This window comes from Chenopodium quinoa, unplaced genomic scaffold, assembly GCF_001683475.1.
Source record: "Chenopodium quinoa cultivar QQ74 unplaced genomic scaffold, ASM168347v1, whole genome shotgun sequence".
Lineage (NCBI taxonomy): Eukaryota > Viridiplantae > Streptophyta > Magnoliopsida > Caryophyllales > Amaranthaceae > Chenopodium > Chenopodium quinoa.
Window position 1 is genome coordinate 6426274 of NW_018743792.1, and position 21777 is coordinate 6448050.

Genomic DNA, 21777 nt, shown 5'->3' on the forward strand with positions numbered 1-21777 from the left:
GTGATCCCTCTTTTTCTGCCTGACCGGCTTCTTTTTACGGTCCACGTCGAGTTTGTGGACAGCAAGATCCGGGCTGACGACTGGCATCTCTTCCACTTCAAAGGAAAAGATGTCTTTGAATTCTTTTAGAAGTTGGAGCAGGTCTGCTCCCAACCGTTCAAAAGCAACCGCCCCAACCTTGATAGTTCTGTCAGGACGGCTGTTGTCTAAGACGACGTCAATGCAGTCACTAGCCGGCTGAGGTCGTTGTTCATCTGACCTTTCCCCGACCAGTGATTGCTATTTTTCTTGCTTGACGGGATCCGTCTGGCCCGCCTTTCTTTTCTTACCGGCTGCCCTTGGAGCCGGGACTGCTGTATCGCAGTTATCAAGGTCTATGGGCTTGCCGTCTCCGGCTGCCCCCATAGTAGGTCTGACGTCAGATAGATAGCACTCCCTAGTCGTCCTCTGGTCCCCCTTAAGGGAACCGACTGCTCCATCATCCTTTTCAAATTTGACAAGCATGAGTGAAGGAACGATGACAGCCTTGGACTCATTGAGGGTCGGACGGCCAAAAATCATGTTGTAGGCGGCAAGCTCTTCTACAACCAAGAATTTTACCACCATGTGGCGTCCTTCCCCTTTTTCACCCAGCCGGATTAGAAAGTCTATGCTTCCTACCGGATGCACTACGCCTCCCTCAAAACCAACAAGCGGGTGAGGTGCCTGATGCATGTTACTGGATTTGTACTTGAGCTTGGTCAAGCATTGATAGCTGATTAGGTCAGACGAGCTCCCGGTATCTATTAGGATCCGGCCAACCCTTTGATTGGTAACTTTACATTCGATGACTATGGGGTCATCGTGAGGCTGCCTGACCTTGCCCCGGTCCTTTTCAGAAATAAGGACCTCAGGAAAAGTGTCTTTCCACGCTTGGTTATCCTCAACTGAGTTGACCAGCTTCCTGATGTTATCTTTGGTGCCCTTAATAGTGGGACCCCCTCCGACAAAGCCGCCTGCTATGGTGAAGATGGTCTCTTCATCCGTTTCAGAATTGGAAAGAACAACTTTTGCCGCTTGCCCTTTCTTGGCCAGGGTGTTACCCTTGGCTTTGGGCAGATAAGACTTCAGAACCTCCTCATCAGCCAGATGGTCTAATAGCCGCCTGAGGCTATAGCAACCATTAGTGTCATGGCCAACATCCTCATGGTACTGGCAGTATTTGCTTTTGTCCCGGCTCCCTACGGGACTTTTTATCACAACCGGTTTGTCGAGAGACATCCGGTCCTTTATCTCCATGAGGATGGAGGAGCAGTCCTTTGTGAACTCGTACTTGGGAACGTACGGTTCAAATTTCCGTCTAAGCTTCTGAGCCGGCTGACCAGATCGGTCTGCCGCCCAGACCTCTTTTCTCTTCAATTCTTCCTTTTTAGCCGGCTGTTGTTGTTGCAGGCTGTCTCTTCTGTCGGATTTTTTGGAATTCGACGGCTTCTTTACAGCACAAAGCTCCGTCGCCTGTATGTAGGCTTCAGCTTCCATTAACGCCTCTTGGAGGGTGGCTACCCTTTTTCGGACGAGGTCAAACTTGAAGGTTGACCCATCCTTCAGACCCTTAAAGAAGTCTGTGTAAGCAACTTCATCAGACAGTCCTTGAATCTGAATTCTCATCAGATTGAACCGCCTGACATAGGACCGGAGCCCTTCTCTGTCAACCTGCTGTATTGCCCCCAGATCGAGGCTAGTCATTTTGGCCGAGATGTTCATTGAGAAGTTTGACGTAAATAAGTACGCCAAAGTCTTGAAGCTATTGATGCAGCCGGGTGGTAAGTTACCAAACCACCGTTGGGCAATGCCCTTCAGGATAGCCGGGAAGTATCGGCACCAGACAACATCATCCAACCCCTGTAGGTACATGAGATTGGAATAGGCCATTAAATGATCTTCTGGGTTGGAGGTACCATCATAGGCCCCTAACAACACGTTTTTAATCTTAGCCGGCTGTGCCGCCTGGGTTATCTCAGGGGAGAACGCCGAGGGCTGTTCTCCCAAGTTCAGCAGGCGCTGCTGCCAGTCCATGAGCTGGAACGGCTGCTGCACATTTCTGCCAAACGGACCCATTTGGGTAAAAGGGGATCCACCCAGCCCATTCGGCGAACCAAATAGACCAGGTTGGATCACTTGGGGTCCAGACCGGGCGGATGGTTCGCCCGTGTGACTCCCTAGACTCGTTCCCGTACGCCTGTTAGAGGTGTCACGGAAACTGTCAGGAAAGGTCGACGTTGAAGCCGACGCAGACGCCAGACTTCTCTTTTCTTGGAGAAACGTGCGGGCATCAGAGAATATCTTTTTTGAACCATCCGGCTGCAAATGCTGGATGGGCTTTCTGGGTTCCGCTTGCGGGAAGCGGAGCCGGTTTTGATCGAACTTGAGGCCCTCCCCCTCCTTCGGCTTTGGATGAGGGGTAGGGACCCGGTCTCTAATCGCCTTCTTGTTAGAAGAAGGCTTCTTGGCCGGCTGACTCTTCTTGGGAGTAGCTGACCGAATAAGGTTCTGAATCTCGCCTTTGAAACTATTCATGAAGGTCATGAGTTCGTTCCTTGTGACGGGAGCAGAGCCTTCTGCCGCCTGAGCAGCTCCTACCGGGTTGCCGGCTGGGTTGCTTGGAGCAGCTTGAATGTTATCCCGTTCCTTCCTATCCCTGGAACCGGTGTGCTTTGTTCTGAAGGACCCGTCTTGGGCCACATAGGTGTTGAGTCCGTAGTCATCACCGCTTTCATGGTCCGTCTGGACCTCAGGCTCGGCCGATGGCTGCTTGTCCTGATCCGGTGGTACAGGGTTAGAAGTCATCTTAGAAGTACTATCCCCACAGACGGCGCCAAATGTTTCGGGGTTTTTCTGATGTGTCCTGCGGGAGAGTTACAATTCCAAGAATGCCCTTCAGCCGCCTGCAAAACCACGAAGACTCCGGTTGGGTGGAGCTCCGCCTCCGACGATCAAGTCAGTAACGTACAGGAGGAAAATAGTGCGTAAAATAGTGAAATTACTTCTCGCGTAATGGGAGAATTCCGCAATTAGTATTGCTCGGTTTTGGTGTAAGTGTATTCAATTTTCTTGAATGTATTTATGAATGTCTTGAATTCAATGTATTGAATGCCCCATTAATGAGGATTCTCCCACTATTTATAGTGGGGAGACTTGGTTCCCCATTTAGGGTTTCTAGGACACGTGTCAGCAGGGGATTGGAGCCCTGCTGACAAATGGCGAGGTGCCACGTGTTGCTCGACCATTGGGCCACGTGGCTGGGGTATTTTAACCCCAAACAGATAGAGTTTAGGAGAGAAGCAAGAGAGGATAGTGGAAAATAGTTTCATGAACTCAAATAAAGATATTGAATTATTGTTTAATTTTAATATTGACATAATATGTATAGTTTAAAGTTTAGCTGAGGTAATAAAATGATTTGCATGTTGAATTATCTAATAAAAGGAAAGATGTACGAATTAAAATTAATGATATGCAATTAAAAAAATTTAAGGGTTGTTAAATTAATGATGTTTAATCGATCAATAGTTCCCACATAATGCACCACCTGTGAGTCTATTATATGAGGCATAAAAATGTTTGATTGGGAAAAAAAAATAGTCGAAGGAAAGGATCAGTCAATAAGAAAGAAGTAGGAAAAAACGGACAAGTCCCGAAACTGTTTTTAAGTTGAGCTGATTCTTCAAGAGGAGTCCGGCTTCCGCCTGGAGGTAATGCCATATGCTAAAATGCTATTCAGGGGTTAAATACGTTGTACATAGTTTTAAGAAATTCATTTGATTAACAGGAAGAAAGTGATGCCAATTTGTTGGTAAAACATACAAGAACATATAGATATTGTCAAATGTGTATATAGAAATACTTATCTAGCTAAAAAGCTCTTTCAAAATAAATTCATTGTAGTATTTTAGACAAATTTAAGTTTTATAATTGAATGCCATTATAATTTAAGAATAGTTATGTAAAATAATTGTGTATAACACATAACCTTACCTAGTAGCTTAATTAATTAAATCCCAATATATTTTATTGTTGACTGTTATCCCAATGTTAGGGTTGTTAAATTTCTTTTTTAATTTGGTATGTATGATATGACAAGTTGAAAGAGATTTCTCCGAAATAACATAGTATGTCAAAAGTAAGTTGCGAAATAGCACGAGCGATTAATTTATGAATAATTATTTGGTCACTCTTTTTGAGAAGGATGTGTTCTTACTAGTTTGCATTGAAAAAAAAACATGTATCATTTTCTGAATATGAAGACTTAAAAGATGCAATTGTAATTTAATTTTGAACTTTGTGTAATTTTTTTTTCAACTTTTTTGAATTGTATGATTAAATATTTTTGTCAAATTATGTGATATTAAGTTGTCGTCCTCCCAGTTAGAAATTCCTGACTTCGCCATTGCATATATTGGTAGATTCATCTCGATATGTAATTTTATAATATCAAATTTTAATAATTTTTTGTGAATATGTAATAAAAAATATTGATAGTCAAACGAGCATTTTAAAGACCATACAAAATCAAAATAGATCAAATTATAAAATAAAGAGTAATATAAACAACTACACCGTATTTAATTTTTAAACCATACAAGCCCGATTTGGATCATAATACAACGAAGATAATGCAAAACCTTCTCTTCAATTCTTTAACCATCCACTAATTAAGAAATAAGAACGACATGTGTTACACCATCATGCACTGCATAAACACACTCGTGGCATTTAAATCACACCACCATATCTACTTCTCTAAGTAAACTTTGCCACACCTCTTTTCTAAGTTGATCCAAACACCCTTTGCGACACATGTTTACCATTCTATCCTGCTTAGTCACCTCTTCACATTCCTCCTTTTCACCACATGTCATATTACCTCTCTTCATGTTCATCTTCTTAAACCGACCAACCATATATCAACCGAACTATGCTATTAATTTATTTATATTATAGTTCTAAATCTCTTCTATGTATATGTACATTTGAAGACCCTTTTGTTTATGTGATTTCTATAGCAAAGTTCAATACTCAACTTAAAAGACAGTCCATATTATATTAGAAGTGCAAAAGAAGTAATACTGAAAAAAAACTATGGCTTCACAACAGCAGCAGAGAAGAGACAACACAACACAAGAGAGAAAGTTGCAAGTTGAGCAAAACCTTGTGCTTAAACGAGCTACTCAGTTTGAAGAGCTAGCTCATAAGGCTACCGACTCCGCGGTAGCAGCTGCGGCGACTGTCGAAGCCGAAAGGAGGAGTGCTGGTAAGGGAGGGAGTACTACTGTGGTCATTGGTGTTGGCCATGCCGGTGGCGGTGCCGGTGGAGGTGGGGGTCATACTCAGCAGCAGCAACACATGAGGGAGAGTGGGACCACTCACATTGGTATGGGCCAGGCTCAAAAAGGAGGCGGTGGAGGTGGGCTTACACCGTCTCGTCAGCAGCAAATGAGAGACATTGAGAGCACCGAGTTTGAGTCGCTTACTAATAGAGTTGGTGGACTTGAGTTTGGAAGTGGAGTTCAGCAGCAGAGAGGAACATCCAATCAGGAGCAATCGCGCAGGGATACGAGTCATGGTGTGTCAAAGCAGGAGGTGGGAAGGGATACGAGCCATGGTGAAGTTGCAGGAAGGGATACGAGCCATGGTGTATCGAAGCAGGCGGTGGGAAGGGACACGAGCCATGGTGTAGCTGCAGGAAGGGACACGAGCCATGGTGTGGGATGGCAGGCGGGGGGAATGGACACGAGCCATGGTGGAGCGGCAAAAGGACCGACTTCGGTGGGGAAGTTTGAGATGAAAGAAGAAATGGGAAGTGGAACACAAGAGAAGGGTATGGAGAGGGGAAGAGGAGAAGGAGGGCAGGAAAAAGCTGTAACGGGAAGACGGTATGATGAACAACTAAAGCGCGAGACACCGTCTTTGGAAGAGATTTCCAAATATAGGCAGACTGCTCAACAGAACTCTCTGGATGCTGTTCAAGCTGCTCAAGAAAGGTATTTTGATGTTACGTGTATTGTAAACTTTTTTGAGAATTATGCATAGTTCACTACTGAAGTTGGATCATTAGTTGTAGTAAATATTTTGTTATTGATTCAATTCTAAAGTTTGGAATCAATTAATTTAAATATCTGCACACATTGGTCACGCTATATCCAGTATAATGTTTGTTTTCTTTAGTTATAAGGTGTATCTAGTAAATAAAGAAGCACGGATTATGTATGATTAATCACTTAATCTGTTAATGTTAATGTTGTACCTTTAACATTACATTATTAATCTATTAGTGTTCTAAAAACATAAATTGTACTCGGTACAATTACTTGTGGTAGAGTTGAAAACGTGTTATCAGAAAACAGATAATTTTTAGAGGATTGGTTAAGTAGTTTAAAATATTAGCTTGACTTCATAATATTAGAATACGGTTCTTAAATTTTGTAAAATTAGAAGCTGTGACTTTTATTAAGTGGATATATATGGTACTAAACTGCTACTTCGTGTTAACTTAGTTGTACCTAAACAAAGGAAGTTACAAGCTCCATCGAAACATAAGACAAGTAAAACATTGAAGATATCTCTTAGAATGTTTTTTTTTTTAGGTATTTTAGTATGGTTATTACAACGTGCATCAATAGTGAGTTCTGATATAGTGGGAAACAAATTTTTCCTGTGAACTTCCCACTTCTCAGACCACTAAAATTAAACATATAATATTGTTTGACATGTTGATTTTATAATGATAAAATAGGTATGGCAAAGCAAAGGAAGATGCAGCAAATGCAGCTTGGGAAGCCAAAGAAGCAGCAAAACATGGATTAGGGGCAGCAGCGACAAAGACAGCTGAATTGGGATCCAAGGCTCAAGAAAAAGCCCGTGCAGGAGCTGGGGTAACAACCCAATATGTATCAGAGACCGCTCGTCCAGTGGTTCAGACAGCTGCACAGAAAGCCAAACAAGCTAAAGATGCAGCCATAGTTGCAGGCCAAAAGTCCATGGAATACACTGGGGAAAAGGCAGCACTCGCTAAAGATGCAGCCATGACTGCAGGCCAAAAGTCCATGGAATACACTGGGGAAAAGGTGGTTCAGGCCAAAGATACTACAGTTGGCACCACTAAAACTGTTGCAGGTTACGTGGGAGAGAAGGCGGTGGCTGCCAAGGATGTTGCATTGCAAACTGGTAAAACTGCAGCTGGCTATGCAGGGAAGGTAGCCGAAGAGGTGAAGGATCAGGCTGTAGTTGCTAGGTGGGGAGCTGCACATTACACTACGGAGGCTGCAGTAGAGGCTACGAAGATGGCAGGTGGGGTGGTGTGGAAGGCAAAAGACGCGGTAGCAAGTGCTGCGCATAAGGCGACTGAATTGGCTGAGAAGCCAGTAGTTATGGCAAAAGATATGGCTGTAGGCACTGGTGAAAAACTCGCTGACTATACTGCTAGGAAGAAGACTGAGGCCGAAATATACAAAGAAGAGAAGCACACATACTATGATGCGGTACTTGTTGTCTTGCTCAAACATTTTACAATCAATGTATTAGTTTGATTATTAGTATATAAATTGCTTGCATTAATATACATTACAAAATCTCTTATGCAGGGAGAGAATCAACCTTCCTCTGGTGAAGGAGTTACCGGTATGATCCAGAAAGGCACAGAGAAAGTGAAGGACATGGGAAGAGGAGTGATGGGATCTACACCTGGTGGTGAAGGCACCGAAATGTACCAGGATATTGAGGGAGTTACCAGAGGTGGAGGAGGTACCGGAGGTGGAGGAGTTACTGGTATGATCCAAAAAGGCACGGAGAAGGTGAAGGGCATAGGAAGAGGAGTGATGGGATCTTCACCTGGTAGCGGAGTCACAGAAATGTTTCAGGAAGCCAAGCAGACGGTCAAGGACGGAGCATCTAAAGTGGGAGAAGGAGGCGAGATAGTCACAGAGAAAGGCGAAGGCGTGCTCGGTGCAATAGGCGAAACTATAGTTGAGATTGCACAGCACACTACAAATCTTGTTGCTGGAGCAGGGCCAGCAACAGGGCAGCAAACTGAAGTCAAAGAGAAGAAGCTGGAGCATCAAGATAGAAAGAAATACTGAATAAGTTAGTAGTAATCGATAATGCAAGTCTTTTGTAAGAAGTCTGGTTTCGGTATTTTTGGGTAGTTACTTTTGCATCAGGTAACCAGGATAATGTGTGAAGTTTATTTAGTGTTTCCTAGGAGTATCGTGAATAAACTATATGGTAAATGGAATTATGGAATGCAAGTTTATGATGTTAGATAAAATACTACAGTAATTTAGTAATTTTTTGTTCAAATTTAGCATTGTAAATATCCTAATCTCACAAGGTATCAATCCAAACCTTAGCCAAATATCGTTCTTCTTCTGCAAGCGTCTATTCTCCTTGAACAATGATATATAGTCCAATAACAAATAAGTTATACTTGATGAGTTGATGTTGAAAAGGTGATACTAAGTTATACTTGATGTTTACAAAGTTAAACAAAAATATAACAGAAGTTCTTTCCAAAAAAAAAAGTCATAATATAAGTGTTTCAAGATTATAATCACATTTGATCCAAAAGCCATGAAGCCATCTTTCATCGATCAAGACTTGCAAGACTGACCCAATGTATTGTATACTCCAATGATAATTTCTACTGATGTATTATCCGAAGCAGTTAGAGCCAATTTGGTTAGTCTACAAACTTGGATTATTTTCCTTCCATCTCCGACTGAGAATTTAGTTTTTCAAGTGGTTTGATATTGGCATTTTCGCAAAATGCGCATCTAGGACTAATAATTATCCCACATATAAACGCTAGTTCTCCTTGCGCATTATATTCTCAATCATGTATAATTAGTTTTCCGTATTGTATTGTACTCTATCCGTTTCAAAATAAATGCCTCAATTTTCCTACGTTTCAAAATAAATGCCTCGAACTCTTATTTCTCAGAAATAAATTATCTAATGGTCCCCTTCACTCACATATAATGTTATTTCTCTCTCTTAACCCCACCACTCCCATACAACATATAACTTGGTTAAAACTGTCCAACTTTATGGAGCATTATTTTGAAATAGAGGGAGTAAATCTTGATAAATCTCGTACAATGCACATATATATATTATATTACTAGATAATAAGAGCCTAAGATTATTTATTGTTAAATTAACATTAATCTGTTCACAGGATCAAAACTAGAATTTTCACATGTTAATGGACGAATAAGAGAATAAATGGAAATTAAATACATAATTAGTACTCCTATCTATGAACTCATCGGTACTAAAATTTACAGTGGCGTAAAATCTGTTCCAATGCCAAGAGTAGTAAATAGGCTATGTTCGATCTGGTTTAAATTTTTTTAATTTGATTTGATATGATTTTAAATTTGATCAAAGTTTGACCAGAGTGTTCATCAATTTGTAAGATAAAAAATTATCAAATGTGATTTCGTTAAAGTTGTATTAATATGTATTTTCCAAATATGAAATTTTCAGATAATTGTAAATTACAAAAATAAAGATTTTCAACGATAAATATACACAATTAAAATGATAAGATGTGATCTGATTTGATTATTTCTAAAAGTAAATTTAACTGCACATAGAATAAAAACTCTTCTCGTGATCTAATGTTATTTAGTACAGGGATTCCATCCTATTTAGAAAAGTGTTGGGTTGAATTTGTAAAGATATTTAATTTGTGGATTTGTTGGACCATTAAAAAAAAATAGTGGATTAATGTGTAATGTTTCCTCCGTTTTTATGTTTGTCTTATTATCTTAATTAATACTTCGTATACCTCAATTTAAGTACTGCGCGCGTGCACACATTTAAAAGAGAACATATTCGCAAACTAAAAAAACGAATTGAATAACATCTAAATATTCTAAATTATGTTAAAGTATTAGATTCTATTTTCATTATGATATCTCAATAATCTAAATTAGACAAACAAAAATTATATAAGTAAATGCACAGAATGTGGTAGAAGATACTTCGTAATCAAAATAAAAAAGTATGCGTAGTGTAGAACTAGATACAATATTCTTCCTCAGTTTCTATTAGATTATTTGAAATTTCGAAAATAAAAATATTAAATTAATCAAATTTTGACTAAATGCACAAACTATACCACGAAAGACAGCGACATCCAACACAATTAAAGACAAAAAAATGGAAAAATTGCTCAGAACAATCCGATCTTTGTAAGTCACTTGGGACCATTTTAAGCAGATTGGAAATAAAGGTCGGAATATTAAAAAATAATCAAAAGGTAGGATTATTTTGGACGGATGAGCCAAATGTCGGATTATTCCGAATAATTTTTCCTTAAAAAATTGTAAATGATTGTAGGGAAACCGAAGTCTTCAAAAATTAACAAAGATATAGCTAGGTTGCTTCATAATCATAATGCAAGCCTAACCTTTTGTTTAAAAGGGAGTACTATAATTTTTACGAAGAAAGGCTTCAAAATGGCGAATGAGGTCCACCAAAAATGATCCCATCAATGGTTCAAACTCACATGGTCCATGTGCCATATAATTAGCTCAAACATCACCATCCTACTTTGTAGATAATGTTTGGTGGAAATGGAGTGAAATTCAACTAGTCAAGGACCTAAACGATGGGTTTCTCTCTTTATGATTGTTATCTTACAAAATATCTAGATATAAAAGGGGAGTATCAATCTACAATATATATTCAGGCTTGGGTTTAGTTATACCAATTGCAAAGTAAAATCTGACCCAACCTCACACCTCAATCTAAATAAAGCTTATATTATGAACGTCAAACAAGTGAAACAACATGTGCACAACATTTTTTTTTTTCCTTTCTAAGTAAGAATAACGACCTTATTGGATCAAGACCCCTCACAAATAAGACAATCTAGGTACGGAATCGAATCTATACCTTCAAAGTCATATGATGAAACAGTATAGATCTAACAAAACTAACCTACTACCCTACATGATATGAAACCCAAACTCTACCCGAAGGCACTTGATACAATTTTACCCAATCAATAATAAATGTTTCTCACAAACGAGAATAAATACTACATGACCTTAATAGTCCATCAAAACTAACCCAACCCGGTCCTAAAGTATTTAATCCTGCAAAGAAACATGATGCAGATTCAAACTAGCATAATGTTTAGGAAGAGTTGGTGCCTAAATTTTCTTACCGGTATGCCAACTTACTCGACAAAATTAAATTTGGTTCACCTAAATTAATCACTAGCACGGCATCCAACCACTGAAATCTACCCAACCATTCAACAAACTCAGCTGACAAATAACGGTATTGGCCACCTAACCGAACGCTCAAAATTCACGTGCTACCTTCGCAATTTAGTCTTCAAATTACCAGTTCAAATTACATTATCAACATAACCATCAATTTGTACATGATGATACTACTTTTGTCACAACTCAAAAGGTCGTGATATAATTATTAGACTTGTCACATCTTTGAGTTCAAATTACACTATTAGCGTAAGTATTAGTCCTAAATTAAGTAAATATAAAATGCAGAGAAAAACGCTACTAACAAAATTGAGTACTACTTCGATTAGTGTTTAGGTACAATATAAGAATATTGTTTGTGAGCCGTTAAAAATTACTTTATTGCAGTTGAAAAGCAATGGTGGTAATAATATAAGTTGAAAGTGTGCAGCAAATTAACGTCCGGAAAATAATGTGCAAGATTTTGACCAAATAATCGATACAAACTAAAAGCTTAGTAAATCACAAAAGTACATCACAACTCACTCCGAAAAAGAATCCATATTATGAACAATATACAAGTCAAAAATCATCTTGATCATCATTAAAATACACAAAACCCCAGAAATTTAATTATTGAAATTTACAAAAATCATAAAACTAAATTAAACTTGAAATTAAAAAAAAATATATATTAATAAAAAATTAACAAGGGATCTTAGAAGTAAACCACTCCATGACATGAATAGGGGCTTTGATCAACTCAAGTGCCAATTCCACTAAGACGGTCACACACAAACAGCACGGGCATATGCAACTCAACGTCAATCTGCCAAATTAAATCAAAATTTCAATACAATAATAAATCAAATTTAAACTCAAAATTCAACTACAATGTTTATAAAAAACTAAAAATTACGGAGTATAAATTAAATAAATAAATAAAATTACCCGACGATCCAAATGATTATGCCGACAATGGAGAGGAGGAGAGATAAGAAAGCGAAAGGAAGGCCCAATAAAAAGCCCAATGGCCTGCAATCACCATCACAGCAACACATGATTATGGAGTTATGGTGGCTTTTTTTTCGGATTAGGGTTTTTTTTTTCTCCTTCTTTGAAATTGAAAAAAATTGCTACTGTGTTTTTGGGTGAAGAAGATGGAGTTAATATGTATGTAAGGAGATGAATGGGCGGTCAACTGAATGGTGCGGTTTTAATTATAATACGGAGTATATTTGTGGCTTTATGTGCTTTGTAGTGGCCGCGTTATTTTAGACTTAAAAGGGTAATTGAACTCGTATTCTAATAGGTGACGTGATTGACTTGGTGAAGAAACTTGATACGAGGATGCGTATGCTCTTCAAACAATCCAGGTTGATATTAGTTTTATAAATTGAGAGCACATAATTAGACCATGTAGGTTTTTTATTTTATTTTATTTTATTTAATTTTTTTTTTTCTTAATAGAATTAGACCTTGTAGTTATCTATCTATAATTAATAATCCCTCCGTTTCATATTAATCGCAACAGTAAATATTGCACAAAGTCTTAGAAAATATATAGGGTAGAGATCATAGGGTGAATTTTATAATATAAAATATAGTTAGTGAGAATATATTTTGTTGGTATAAATGGGGTTTGTAAGAGAGAAAAATAATAAAATAGTAGTAGATCCTTCAGAAAATAGGAAGTGTTGCAACTATTATGAAACGGATGTTGTTTCGGGGGTTTTTGATATGTCCTGCGAGAGAGTTACAATCCCTAGTATGTGCAACCGACGCCTGTACCTGCAAAACCACGAAGACTCCAGATGGTGGGAACTCCGCCTCCGACGATCAAGTCGGTAACGTACAGGAGGTAATAAGTACGGAAATAGTAAATACTCCTCGCTAATACAGGATGATTCTGCAATTAATATTGCTCGGGATTGGTGTAAGTGTTTATGGATGTTTATAAATGCTCAATAAATGAGGTCTGAACCACTATTTATAGTGGGGAGACCAGTACCCCATCTAGGGTTCAAAGGACACGTGTCAACGGGGGATTGGCGCCCTGTCGACCTATGGCTGGATGCCACGTGTCGCAAGGCCATTGGGCCACGTGTCTCGGGTAATTTTTACCCCAAACATTTACCCCTCTAGGTGCTGATGTGGCAGTGCCACGTGGCGCCTGAGACGGTTTTTCTTTTTTTTTTTCGAATTTGAATTCGAATTTTGGAAGTGCAAAGGGAAGAAGGTGAAAAGGCGCGAGGGTTCACCTTCTAAGGATTGCCTAAAAATAGCAAAACTCCTCCCTGATGTTCACATTTACAACCTTGAGCAATTTTCAAAGATTTTAAGAGCAGCCGTTTTTTAGAGCAAACTTCTCCAGAAATCTTCCGAGTGCACATCCGGTTTTTTCCGCCTCCTTCAAAGAATTTTCTGCCGTCTGTTGGTGTTGTGAACAGCATCGCAAATTTGCAGCTGCTACTCAGAGAACATATCCGCCTACGAGGACGCCTGAGTCTTTGCAAGCCATTTGGTGTTTTCCCAGCTTGGTCAAGCGGTTTTTGTTTCGGGTGTTTTTAGTCCCTCGGGAGAGTTACAATACGGAGTATGTGCGCCTGACTTCTGTACCTGCAAAACAACGAAACTCCGGTTGGGTGGAGTTCCGCCTCTGACGATCAAGTTAGTATGATTTTCAGATGGGTAAACGTGCGGAAAGTAAATAGGTATTTCTCACTGATTCATAGAGATCTCGCAATTAATATTGCTCGGGTTTTTGTGTATGTATCTATGAATGTCCAATAAATGAGGAGGATCCTCTATTTATATTGGGGGAGACAAGTTCCCTGATTAGGGTTTTGATGCCACGTGTCAGCATCCGATTGGATCCCGTTGGTCCTCTGGTGGGCTGCCACGTGCCATGATTCTACTAGGCCACGTGGCATAGGGTATTTTTACCCTAAACATTTGCTCCTCACAGGTGTGACGTGGCGTAGCCACGTGTCACCTGTGACAAGTGTCAAGCACAGGGGAGGCGACGATTGAGTTGCTTCCCGCCTCTCTCTCTTGGATTCAAATTTTGAAAAGTTAAGGCAGAAGGTGGCGATTCGCCTTCTGGGCTCTGCCTATAAATTGAGGCGTACCCCCTATCTCCTTTTCACTTTACAAATTTTTCAAAAATTTCTTGAGAGCTCTGACACCGGCTGCTAATTTGTGCAACCAGTTGCTTCATTCCAACGCATACGGATACCGGTTGAGGACTTCACTTAATTCACCCAGGTACCGTCTAACTTGATTTTCTTTCTTAGCTTAAGTAGAACCACAGACGGTCATACACCGTCTGGGACTCCATAAGCCCTTTTCATGCTTTGCATTTGGTAGACCCATAGACGGTGTGGACCGTCTGGAGAAACTTCAAACCATGATCCACAAAGATAGACCCTCAGACGGTTGTGGACCGTCTGAGGTATCCTCAAACAATGGACTATCCACTGAATGCATACCATAGCCCCACAGACGGTGAAATACCGCCTGTGCATCTTTAGACTGGTCTGCATGGAGTTGCGCTCAAAAGACCTACAGACGGTTACATGCCGTCTGGGGCATCTTCAGACAAGTCTTCATTCTCTCCTTTTTTTAAAGTCCTCAGCTAGAAATACTCCGCCTGGGTCATCTTCAAACCTTGCTCTTCAAATGATAGACCCACATACGGTTTGGACCGTCTGGGGTATCTTCAAACTTTGGCTTTCAATAATGCATTCCATAGGACCACAAACGGTGAAATACCGCATGTGCATCTTTAGACTAATCTTCAAGTTTCACACAAAAGACCCACAGACGGTTATATGCCGTCTGGGGTATCTTTAGACAATAGTCTTCATTTTCTTCCCCCTTTTTTTACAAGTCCTCAGCCAAAAATGTTCCGCGTGGGACATCTTCAAACCTTGGTCTTCAAATGATAGAACCATAGACGGTTTGGACCGTCTGAGGTGTCTTCAAATCTTGGCTTTCAATAATGCATTCCATAGGCTCACAAACGGTGAAATACCGCCTGTGGCATCTGTAATCAATGGTCTTCAAGGAATTGCATTCAAAAGACCCACAGGCGGTTACATGCCGTCTGGGGCATCTTCAAACAAGCATTGAATATTTTGCATTCAATAGACCCTCAACCGGATAAATTCCGCCTTGGTCATCTTCAAACAATTGCATATCAAAAACTCATTTCATAGACCCTCAGACGGCTAGGAGCCGCCTGGGGTACCTTCAAACAAAGGATTCTTGAAATCCAGACCCAGATAGTTTTGGACCGTCTGGAGTGTCTTCAGATAATTGCTTTTCGAAACTGGACCCACAGATTGTTATGGACCGTCTGGGGTATATGCAAGCTATGCTTCAAGACTTGGATCCTTCGCACCCCTAGCCGGGCTTATACCGCCTGGGGGGTTTTTGAGCAATGGTCTTCATAGCTTGCTCATGTCCTGCTCTTCAAAAACCCTCAGCCGACTCTCATGCCGTCTGCGGGGTCTTTAATCAACCCTCATCAATTAACGCTTGAGGCATCCTTGGTTTTTGATAACCATTAAATGGAACCTCAGACGGAGATGTCCCGCCTGGGGCATCCCTGAATGATCTTCATTGATCCCGCATGGGGTATCTTTGAATAAAACTTTTTGATACCGTTTGCGGTATCTTTGAACAAGCTTCCTTGATACAGCCTGGGGTATCTTTGGACAAGCTATTATGATACCACTTGGGGTATCTTTAGGTGCAATGTTTCCAAAATGCCTTATTATCTTTGTGCTTTAGGTTTTTAAAACTCAAACGGACTTCTCCGCCTACGGCATCTTCAAGCCACATCTTGGAAACTCAGCAATAAAGTCTTCTTCAAACGTCTTCATAAATTCAAGGTATCGCCCTTGCCCCTTTTCTAACCTCTTGAGTTTACCGGTTGTATAGGTTAGAGAACAATGGACTCTCCCAATTCACACACGGCACGGCCTAGGGCAGTTGTCAACCGGTCACCTGATACGGCTGAATCTAGGACTGGGGATGCCGTCTGAGGGTGCATGGAACACCCTTACTTTTCTGCGAATCCGACTGTCTCTGTTCATGTACAGGACAGAATGGCTGGGACAAGGAAAACGACTGTTGACCCCGAGTACAAATCAGATGATTCAGCTGGTACACCGGTTGAAGACGTTCCCTTTGATCAACCAGGTGTTCCAAGTACTCCTGGTGATGAGATTTTGGAAGAATCTGGGAGCTCAAGCGGTGAAGAAACCAATCAGGAAACCGGATCTACAGAGTCTACAATGACCCCGGATTCCCCTCAAGAGACTGAGGAGGCATACAACTGGCCTGCAATAAACAATCCAATGGAGGCGCATATGAGCGCCCGGGATGTTGTAACGTTAAACGCAACACTCCCAGCATTTTTGGAAAACCTTCCGGTAGGGGACATCTGGGAGTTGGGTGTCCCGTCTGCGAGCTCGTCAGTCGTCTGGGAGGATGACTTGGAACATGCCGACATATACTTCGGTTGTTATGAGGCGGCATTCAAAGCTGGCCTCCGGTTCCCCCTTCACAGATGCATAAAAGCCATTTTAAGAGGCTATGACTTGGGGGTCTGGCATCTTACACCCAACTCTTGGGTGAACATCATTGGTTATATTGCCGCCTGCGAGATGTAGGACGTGACGCCTAGCTGGGAGGCGTTCGCGCATATGCCCTACTTGAGCCGTGCCCCAGGCGGCTGGAATTCCTGGTACACTCTCACCACGCATCCGGAATATATGATGACCTTGGAGAAGCCCTCCAAGTGGACGAGCTGGAAGAGCAAGTTTTATTATGTCTTTTCTCCTTCAACGGCTGCTAATCACCGGATGCGCCGGTACAATAAGAACCCGACTCTTCTAGGAAAGAAGCGCACCCTACCAAGGGTTCCGGCTGAGGCTTGGGATGCCATAATGGAGCCGGGGCTATTTAAGAAAACCACCGAGCCTTTGGCTGATGGGACACAAATCATTGTCCCTCTATTCTGGGTCCCTCATCCGGACTGGTTCAAAAACGAGGCGTTCCTCTCCGCCTGTGGTCTCAGCACTTTTTGGGACAAAGGTCTACTTCTTAACCAACAATTTATGCCGTTTGTATGATGTTTAAATGATGCTAGCATTTTCTTGCTATTTTGCAAAGAAAGGGCTAGAAATGACTCCTCCTGAAATGACGCCGACTAAGTCTGTCGCTGAGATCAGGAAAGAGCAGCTTGAACAAAAACGGGCCCAACTTGCAACCCGGGCCAGTGGGGTAACCACCGGCTGTCCAGATGCCGTCTATATATCTTGCAAATAACTTTGATATTGACTTGTTGATTGTCTTTTACAGACGGGAAGCCAGAACATTCCCAGCTACATTCGCCAGATGGTGAGAGGCCAGGTGAGGAACTTCCCCAACCGCCTTCACAGAGGCGCAGGGTCTCAGGCGGCCTTGCACCATCATCAGCCGGCAGAACACCGGCTCCTGAGAGGCCCACAACCGCAGGCAAAAGTCTGCAAAGTCTAGGCCTAAGCTATGAGCCGACTGAGGTTGGATCTAGGGAGCCTGCTCCTTCTAGCCGGGTGCCAGCTATTGCTTCCGGTTCCAATGCGGCTGGGGGTGGTGGAACCCCTCAGCCTGATGACCAAGGTATGGACTCCGCTTTTGACCCCCCCTGGCCGCTTGGGCTAGTTCGAGTCAAGTCTCATACTTCTCCGTCGGGGGACTCGGTTGGGAACTGGCTGAATGTAGGAGTCGTTTATTCCCAACACTTAACCGATATATCTCATGATGCAGATACCACTTCTCGCTGGCCGGACCTGCAAAACTATGCCAGGAGAATGATAAGGACCCTGACTAGGTCTGAGAGGGAGGCTGTGCCGGGTGTCAGCCAGGTCAACCTTGACCGGATTACCTCACTGTTGGCTGAGGTAAGTTACCGGATGTAGTAGTTTTGTGCAATCTGCTTATTTACCGGATGAGGTAACTTTGTGCAAGATTTGCTAGCTGATGCCTTTTAGTTCAATTTTGTTAACTCCATTACCGGTTGATCTTGCAAGCGATGCTGAGGGTGGATAGGTTGAAAGCCTCTTGCGGGCAGCTGAATTAATTGATGTATGTCAATACAACTCCCTAATGCTTGAAATCCACACTAAAGCCCGGGATATGAAACAGGAGGCACTCATCCAGCAGCTGACGGCTGCTGCTGATACTTCCAACAAGACGGCTGCCAACCGACAGCTCCAGATCGACCAGCTCAAAACTGACATCCAAGCTCTGAAGGATGTGGAGAAGGAGAAAGCTGGGTTGAAGGACGAGGTCACCCGGCTGGAGGGGGAGCTGGACAAAGCCAAAAATGATTTGGTTAAGTCCAAAAAGGAGGCTCTGGACCAGCTGGCGGCTGAGCAGACCCGGCCGGTCAACGAGAACGAGCGTGACTGCGAAGCACGCATGAAGATGGTGTGGTCCATGATCCACCTGGAGATCGACTACGCCTTTTTAGACTTGAGGTACAAATATGCAACAGAAGTATTTGATGCTCAAGTTCTCAGGCTTCAGCAACCGGCGCCGTTCGAAGAGTAGGCCGGCGTTGGGGAGGAGCAGACAGATGGAGAGGTGCCGGGTGAGGAAACTCAACCCCAGCAGACCCAAGACGCCCCTAATGCCGGTCAGGACTAGCAGCCGGAGTAGCAGCAACAACAAAGTCAGCAGCAATAGTAGGATATATTTTTCTTTCCTCTTTTTTTTTTTTTTTTTTACCGGCGTGCGAGCCGTGAATTTATGTATCACTTTCCCGGACGGGGGTCTGGTTAACATTTGAATTTAGTATTTAATATATGTATATACCAACTGTGTCGGTTTGCTTTGCATATTTTCAATTCTCTTCATTTTTTGCACTTTGCTTTGCATCAAATCATGTGATATGCTGGATGTGTGTGTCCTGCTTGTCCCTGGATGGTTGTTTGCTTACAATTACTAACTCTAAGCAGGCAGCCGTCCATAAGCATCCGGAAGGACGATTAGGCGGTCCTTGACCGTTGTACAACAAGATTGGTTAAAGTTGAATTTGCCGACTGCGCCGGCTCAATTCAATGCCTATGGTGGCATGTAGGCGGAACTAAGCCGGACGTATTCGCTTTGAATGGTATCCGGATACATACAAATACGTGGATTACCGCCTGTATTGCATTTGAGAAATAACCAGACAAATATAGCTGTGACGCTTTTGTCAACGGCCGGCTGTATTACCTAGGGGCAATAACCGGTTGCTCAAGATGATTTAGTGAAATTCGGGATAGAAGCGGAGTCCGGATGAAGTGCTTTTAGGCAAAGCCGGCTGCTTAGCAAGATTTAAGTCACCATCTGTATTGCCTTGGGGCAATAGCCGGACTTATCTTGTTTGCTATAGGTCATTCAAATGTACATGTGTTCAACCTAGACGGTTAAAGCCGTTTGAGAATATGACGCATAGAACAATGTACCACCCGAAAGGGAGATGTTCTCTTCAACGAATTCACCCGGATGGGCGTCGCTGGATGCCTGTTTAAGGTTAGAGCAGGCGGTTTAAAATATGTTGGCTTTATTCCTTTAAACGACTAAGTTAGGTACTTCGCATTTTAACGCTTGGGCAAGTGCATTACCGGTTGTGCATTGCACAGGGGACTTAAGTGGTGCCCGGTTGTGCATTGCACATGGGACTTTAAAAGGTGCCCGGTTTGTGCATTGCACATGGGACTTTATACAAAAAATTGAAATAAAGTATCCCTTTGTTCATTTACTCTATTTACAAAAAAAAAATAATTACAATTTCCCTAGAAGTAGTAATTTTTCAAGTTGTCTACATTCCAGGTTCTTGCTAACTGCCTGCCGTCTGATGTTTCCAAGCGGTAGGTGCCGCCTCTAACTTCTTCAAAAATCCGGTAGGGGCCTTCCCAATTTGGGGTTAGCTTTCCTTTCTCATTTGCCCTACCGATTGACTCCATTTTTCGTAGCACAAAGTCCCCCACTTTGAGGGGCCGCTTTTGTACTCTTCTGTTATAAGCCCTCGTCATTCTCAGACGGTATATCTCATGACGCAAAGGAAGCGTTGCCCCTGCGCTCCGGGAGAGAATCTAATGCAAGACGCATGGCCTCCCAATTAGCCTCTTCGTCATAGAGCATGACTCGGAGTGTTGGCTCATAAAGCTCAATTGGCAAGACGGCTTCGGTGCCATATGTCATGAGAAACGGTGTTTCACCGGTTGCCCCTTTTCAGTTGTTCAGATGGCCCAAAGGACGTGGGGTAACTCATCCGCCCAAAGTCCACTGATCGTGAGGGAAACGAAGTTTCGAGAGGGCCAGTACCGAACGTGAGGGAAACAAAGTTTCAAGAGGTCGATCAGGGGCCCATCCGTCCCCTTGGGTTTGGGATGCGGAGTAGGCACCCGGTCTTTGATTTACTTCTTCCCGGTGGGAGAAGGCTTCTTTGCCGACTGACCCTTGCTGGAGCCAGCTGACTTCTTGATTATATCCTTGATTTCCCCCTTGAAACTGGTCATGAGGTTCATGAGTTCGTCTATGGTGACGGGGCAGCACCCTCCACCGCCTAGGGTTGTCCCCCAGGCTTGCCGCCTCGGTTGTTGGGACCAACTTTATCGTGACCCCGTTCCCTTGTTTCCTTAGAGCGGGTGCGCCTAGAACGGAATGACCCGTCTGGGGCCATGTAGGTTTTGACGTCGTAGTCGTCCCCACTGCCACTCTCATGGTCCGTATGGACCTCAGGGTCAGCCAGAGGCCGGCTGCCCTCTGCATTCGGTACAGCATCAGATGCCATCTCAGTAGTACTCCCCCCACAAACGGCGCCAAATGTTTCGGGTGTTTTTAGTCCCTCGGGAGAGTTACAATACGGAGTATGTGCGCCTGACTTCTGGTTGGGTGGAGCTCCGGTTGGGTGGAGTTCCGCCTCCGACGATCAAGTTAGTATGATTTTCGGATGGGTAAACGTGCGGAAAGTAAATAGGTATTTCTCACTGATTCAGAGAGATTTCGCAATTAATATTGCTCGGGTTTTTGTGTATGTATCTATGAATGTCCAATAAATGAGGAGGATCCTCTATTTATAGTGGGGGAGACAAGTTCCCTGATTAGGGTTTTGATGCCACGTGTCAGCATCCGATTGGATCCCGTTGGTCCTCTGGTGGGTTGCCACGTGTCATGATCCTACTGGGCCACGTGGCATAGGGTATTTTTACCCTAAACAGTTTTCTCTCCTTCTCAATTAACTTAGGTACCGCCTCTGTTCTTTTTAGCTCTTCCATGTATTTACGTTTTTGCTTCTTTCTTGCTTTTTTCTTTATTAGTTCCATAAGTAGATGGACCCTTTATACCCACACCCGGAACATACCTTTGGGACCAACCAGTCCCTCAGTACGGCTGAGTCTAGGACTGGGGATGCCGCCTCTAGGCATTGGAATCATTCTTGTTCATCTCCCAATCCGACCATCTCTATGTCTGCGCAGGACAC

At 42.5% G+C, this 21777-nt stretch overlaps 2 protein-coding genes across 2 annotated transcripts; one reads left to right on the plus strand and one right to left on the minus strand.

Moving 5' to 3' along the window:
* The first annotated feature begins 4750 nt into the window (after positions 1 to 4750).
* On the plus strand, positions 4751 to 8302 carry LOC110685229 (seed biotin-containing protein SBP65-like). The gene is made up of 3 exons (XM_021861717.1): positions 4751 to 6020; positions 6773 to 7517; positions 7620 to 8302. The coding sequence occupies exons 1-3, from the start codon at positions 5119 to 5121 to the stop codon at positions 8112 to 8114; spliced, it is 2142 nt and encodes a 713-aa protein (XP_021717409.1). The 5' UTR covers positions 4751 to 5118; the 3' UTR covers positions 8115 to 8302.
* Positions 8303 to 11707: 3405 nt separating this feature from the next.
* On the minus strand, positions 11708 to 12541 carry LOC110685230. Its single transcript, XM_021861718.1, has 2 exons — positions 12204 to 12541; positions 11708 to 12081 (listed from the first exon to the last, which is right to left on the minus strand). Exons 1-2 carry the CDS (start codon positions 12311 to 12313, stop codon positions 11958 to 11960), a joined length of 234 nt encoding a protein of 77 aa, XP_021717410.1. The 5' UTR covers positions 12314 to 12541; the 3' UTR covers positions 11708 to 11957.
* Positions 12542 to 21777: the final 9236 nt, after the last annotated feature.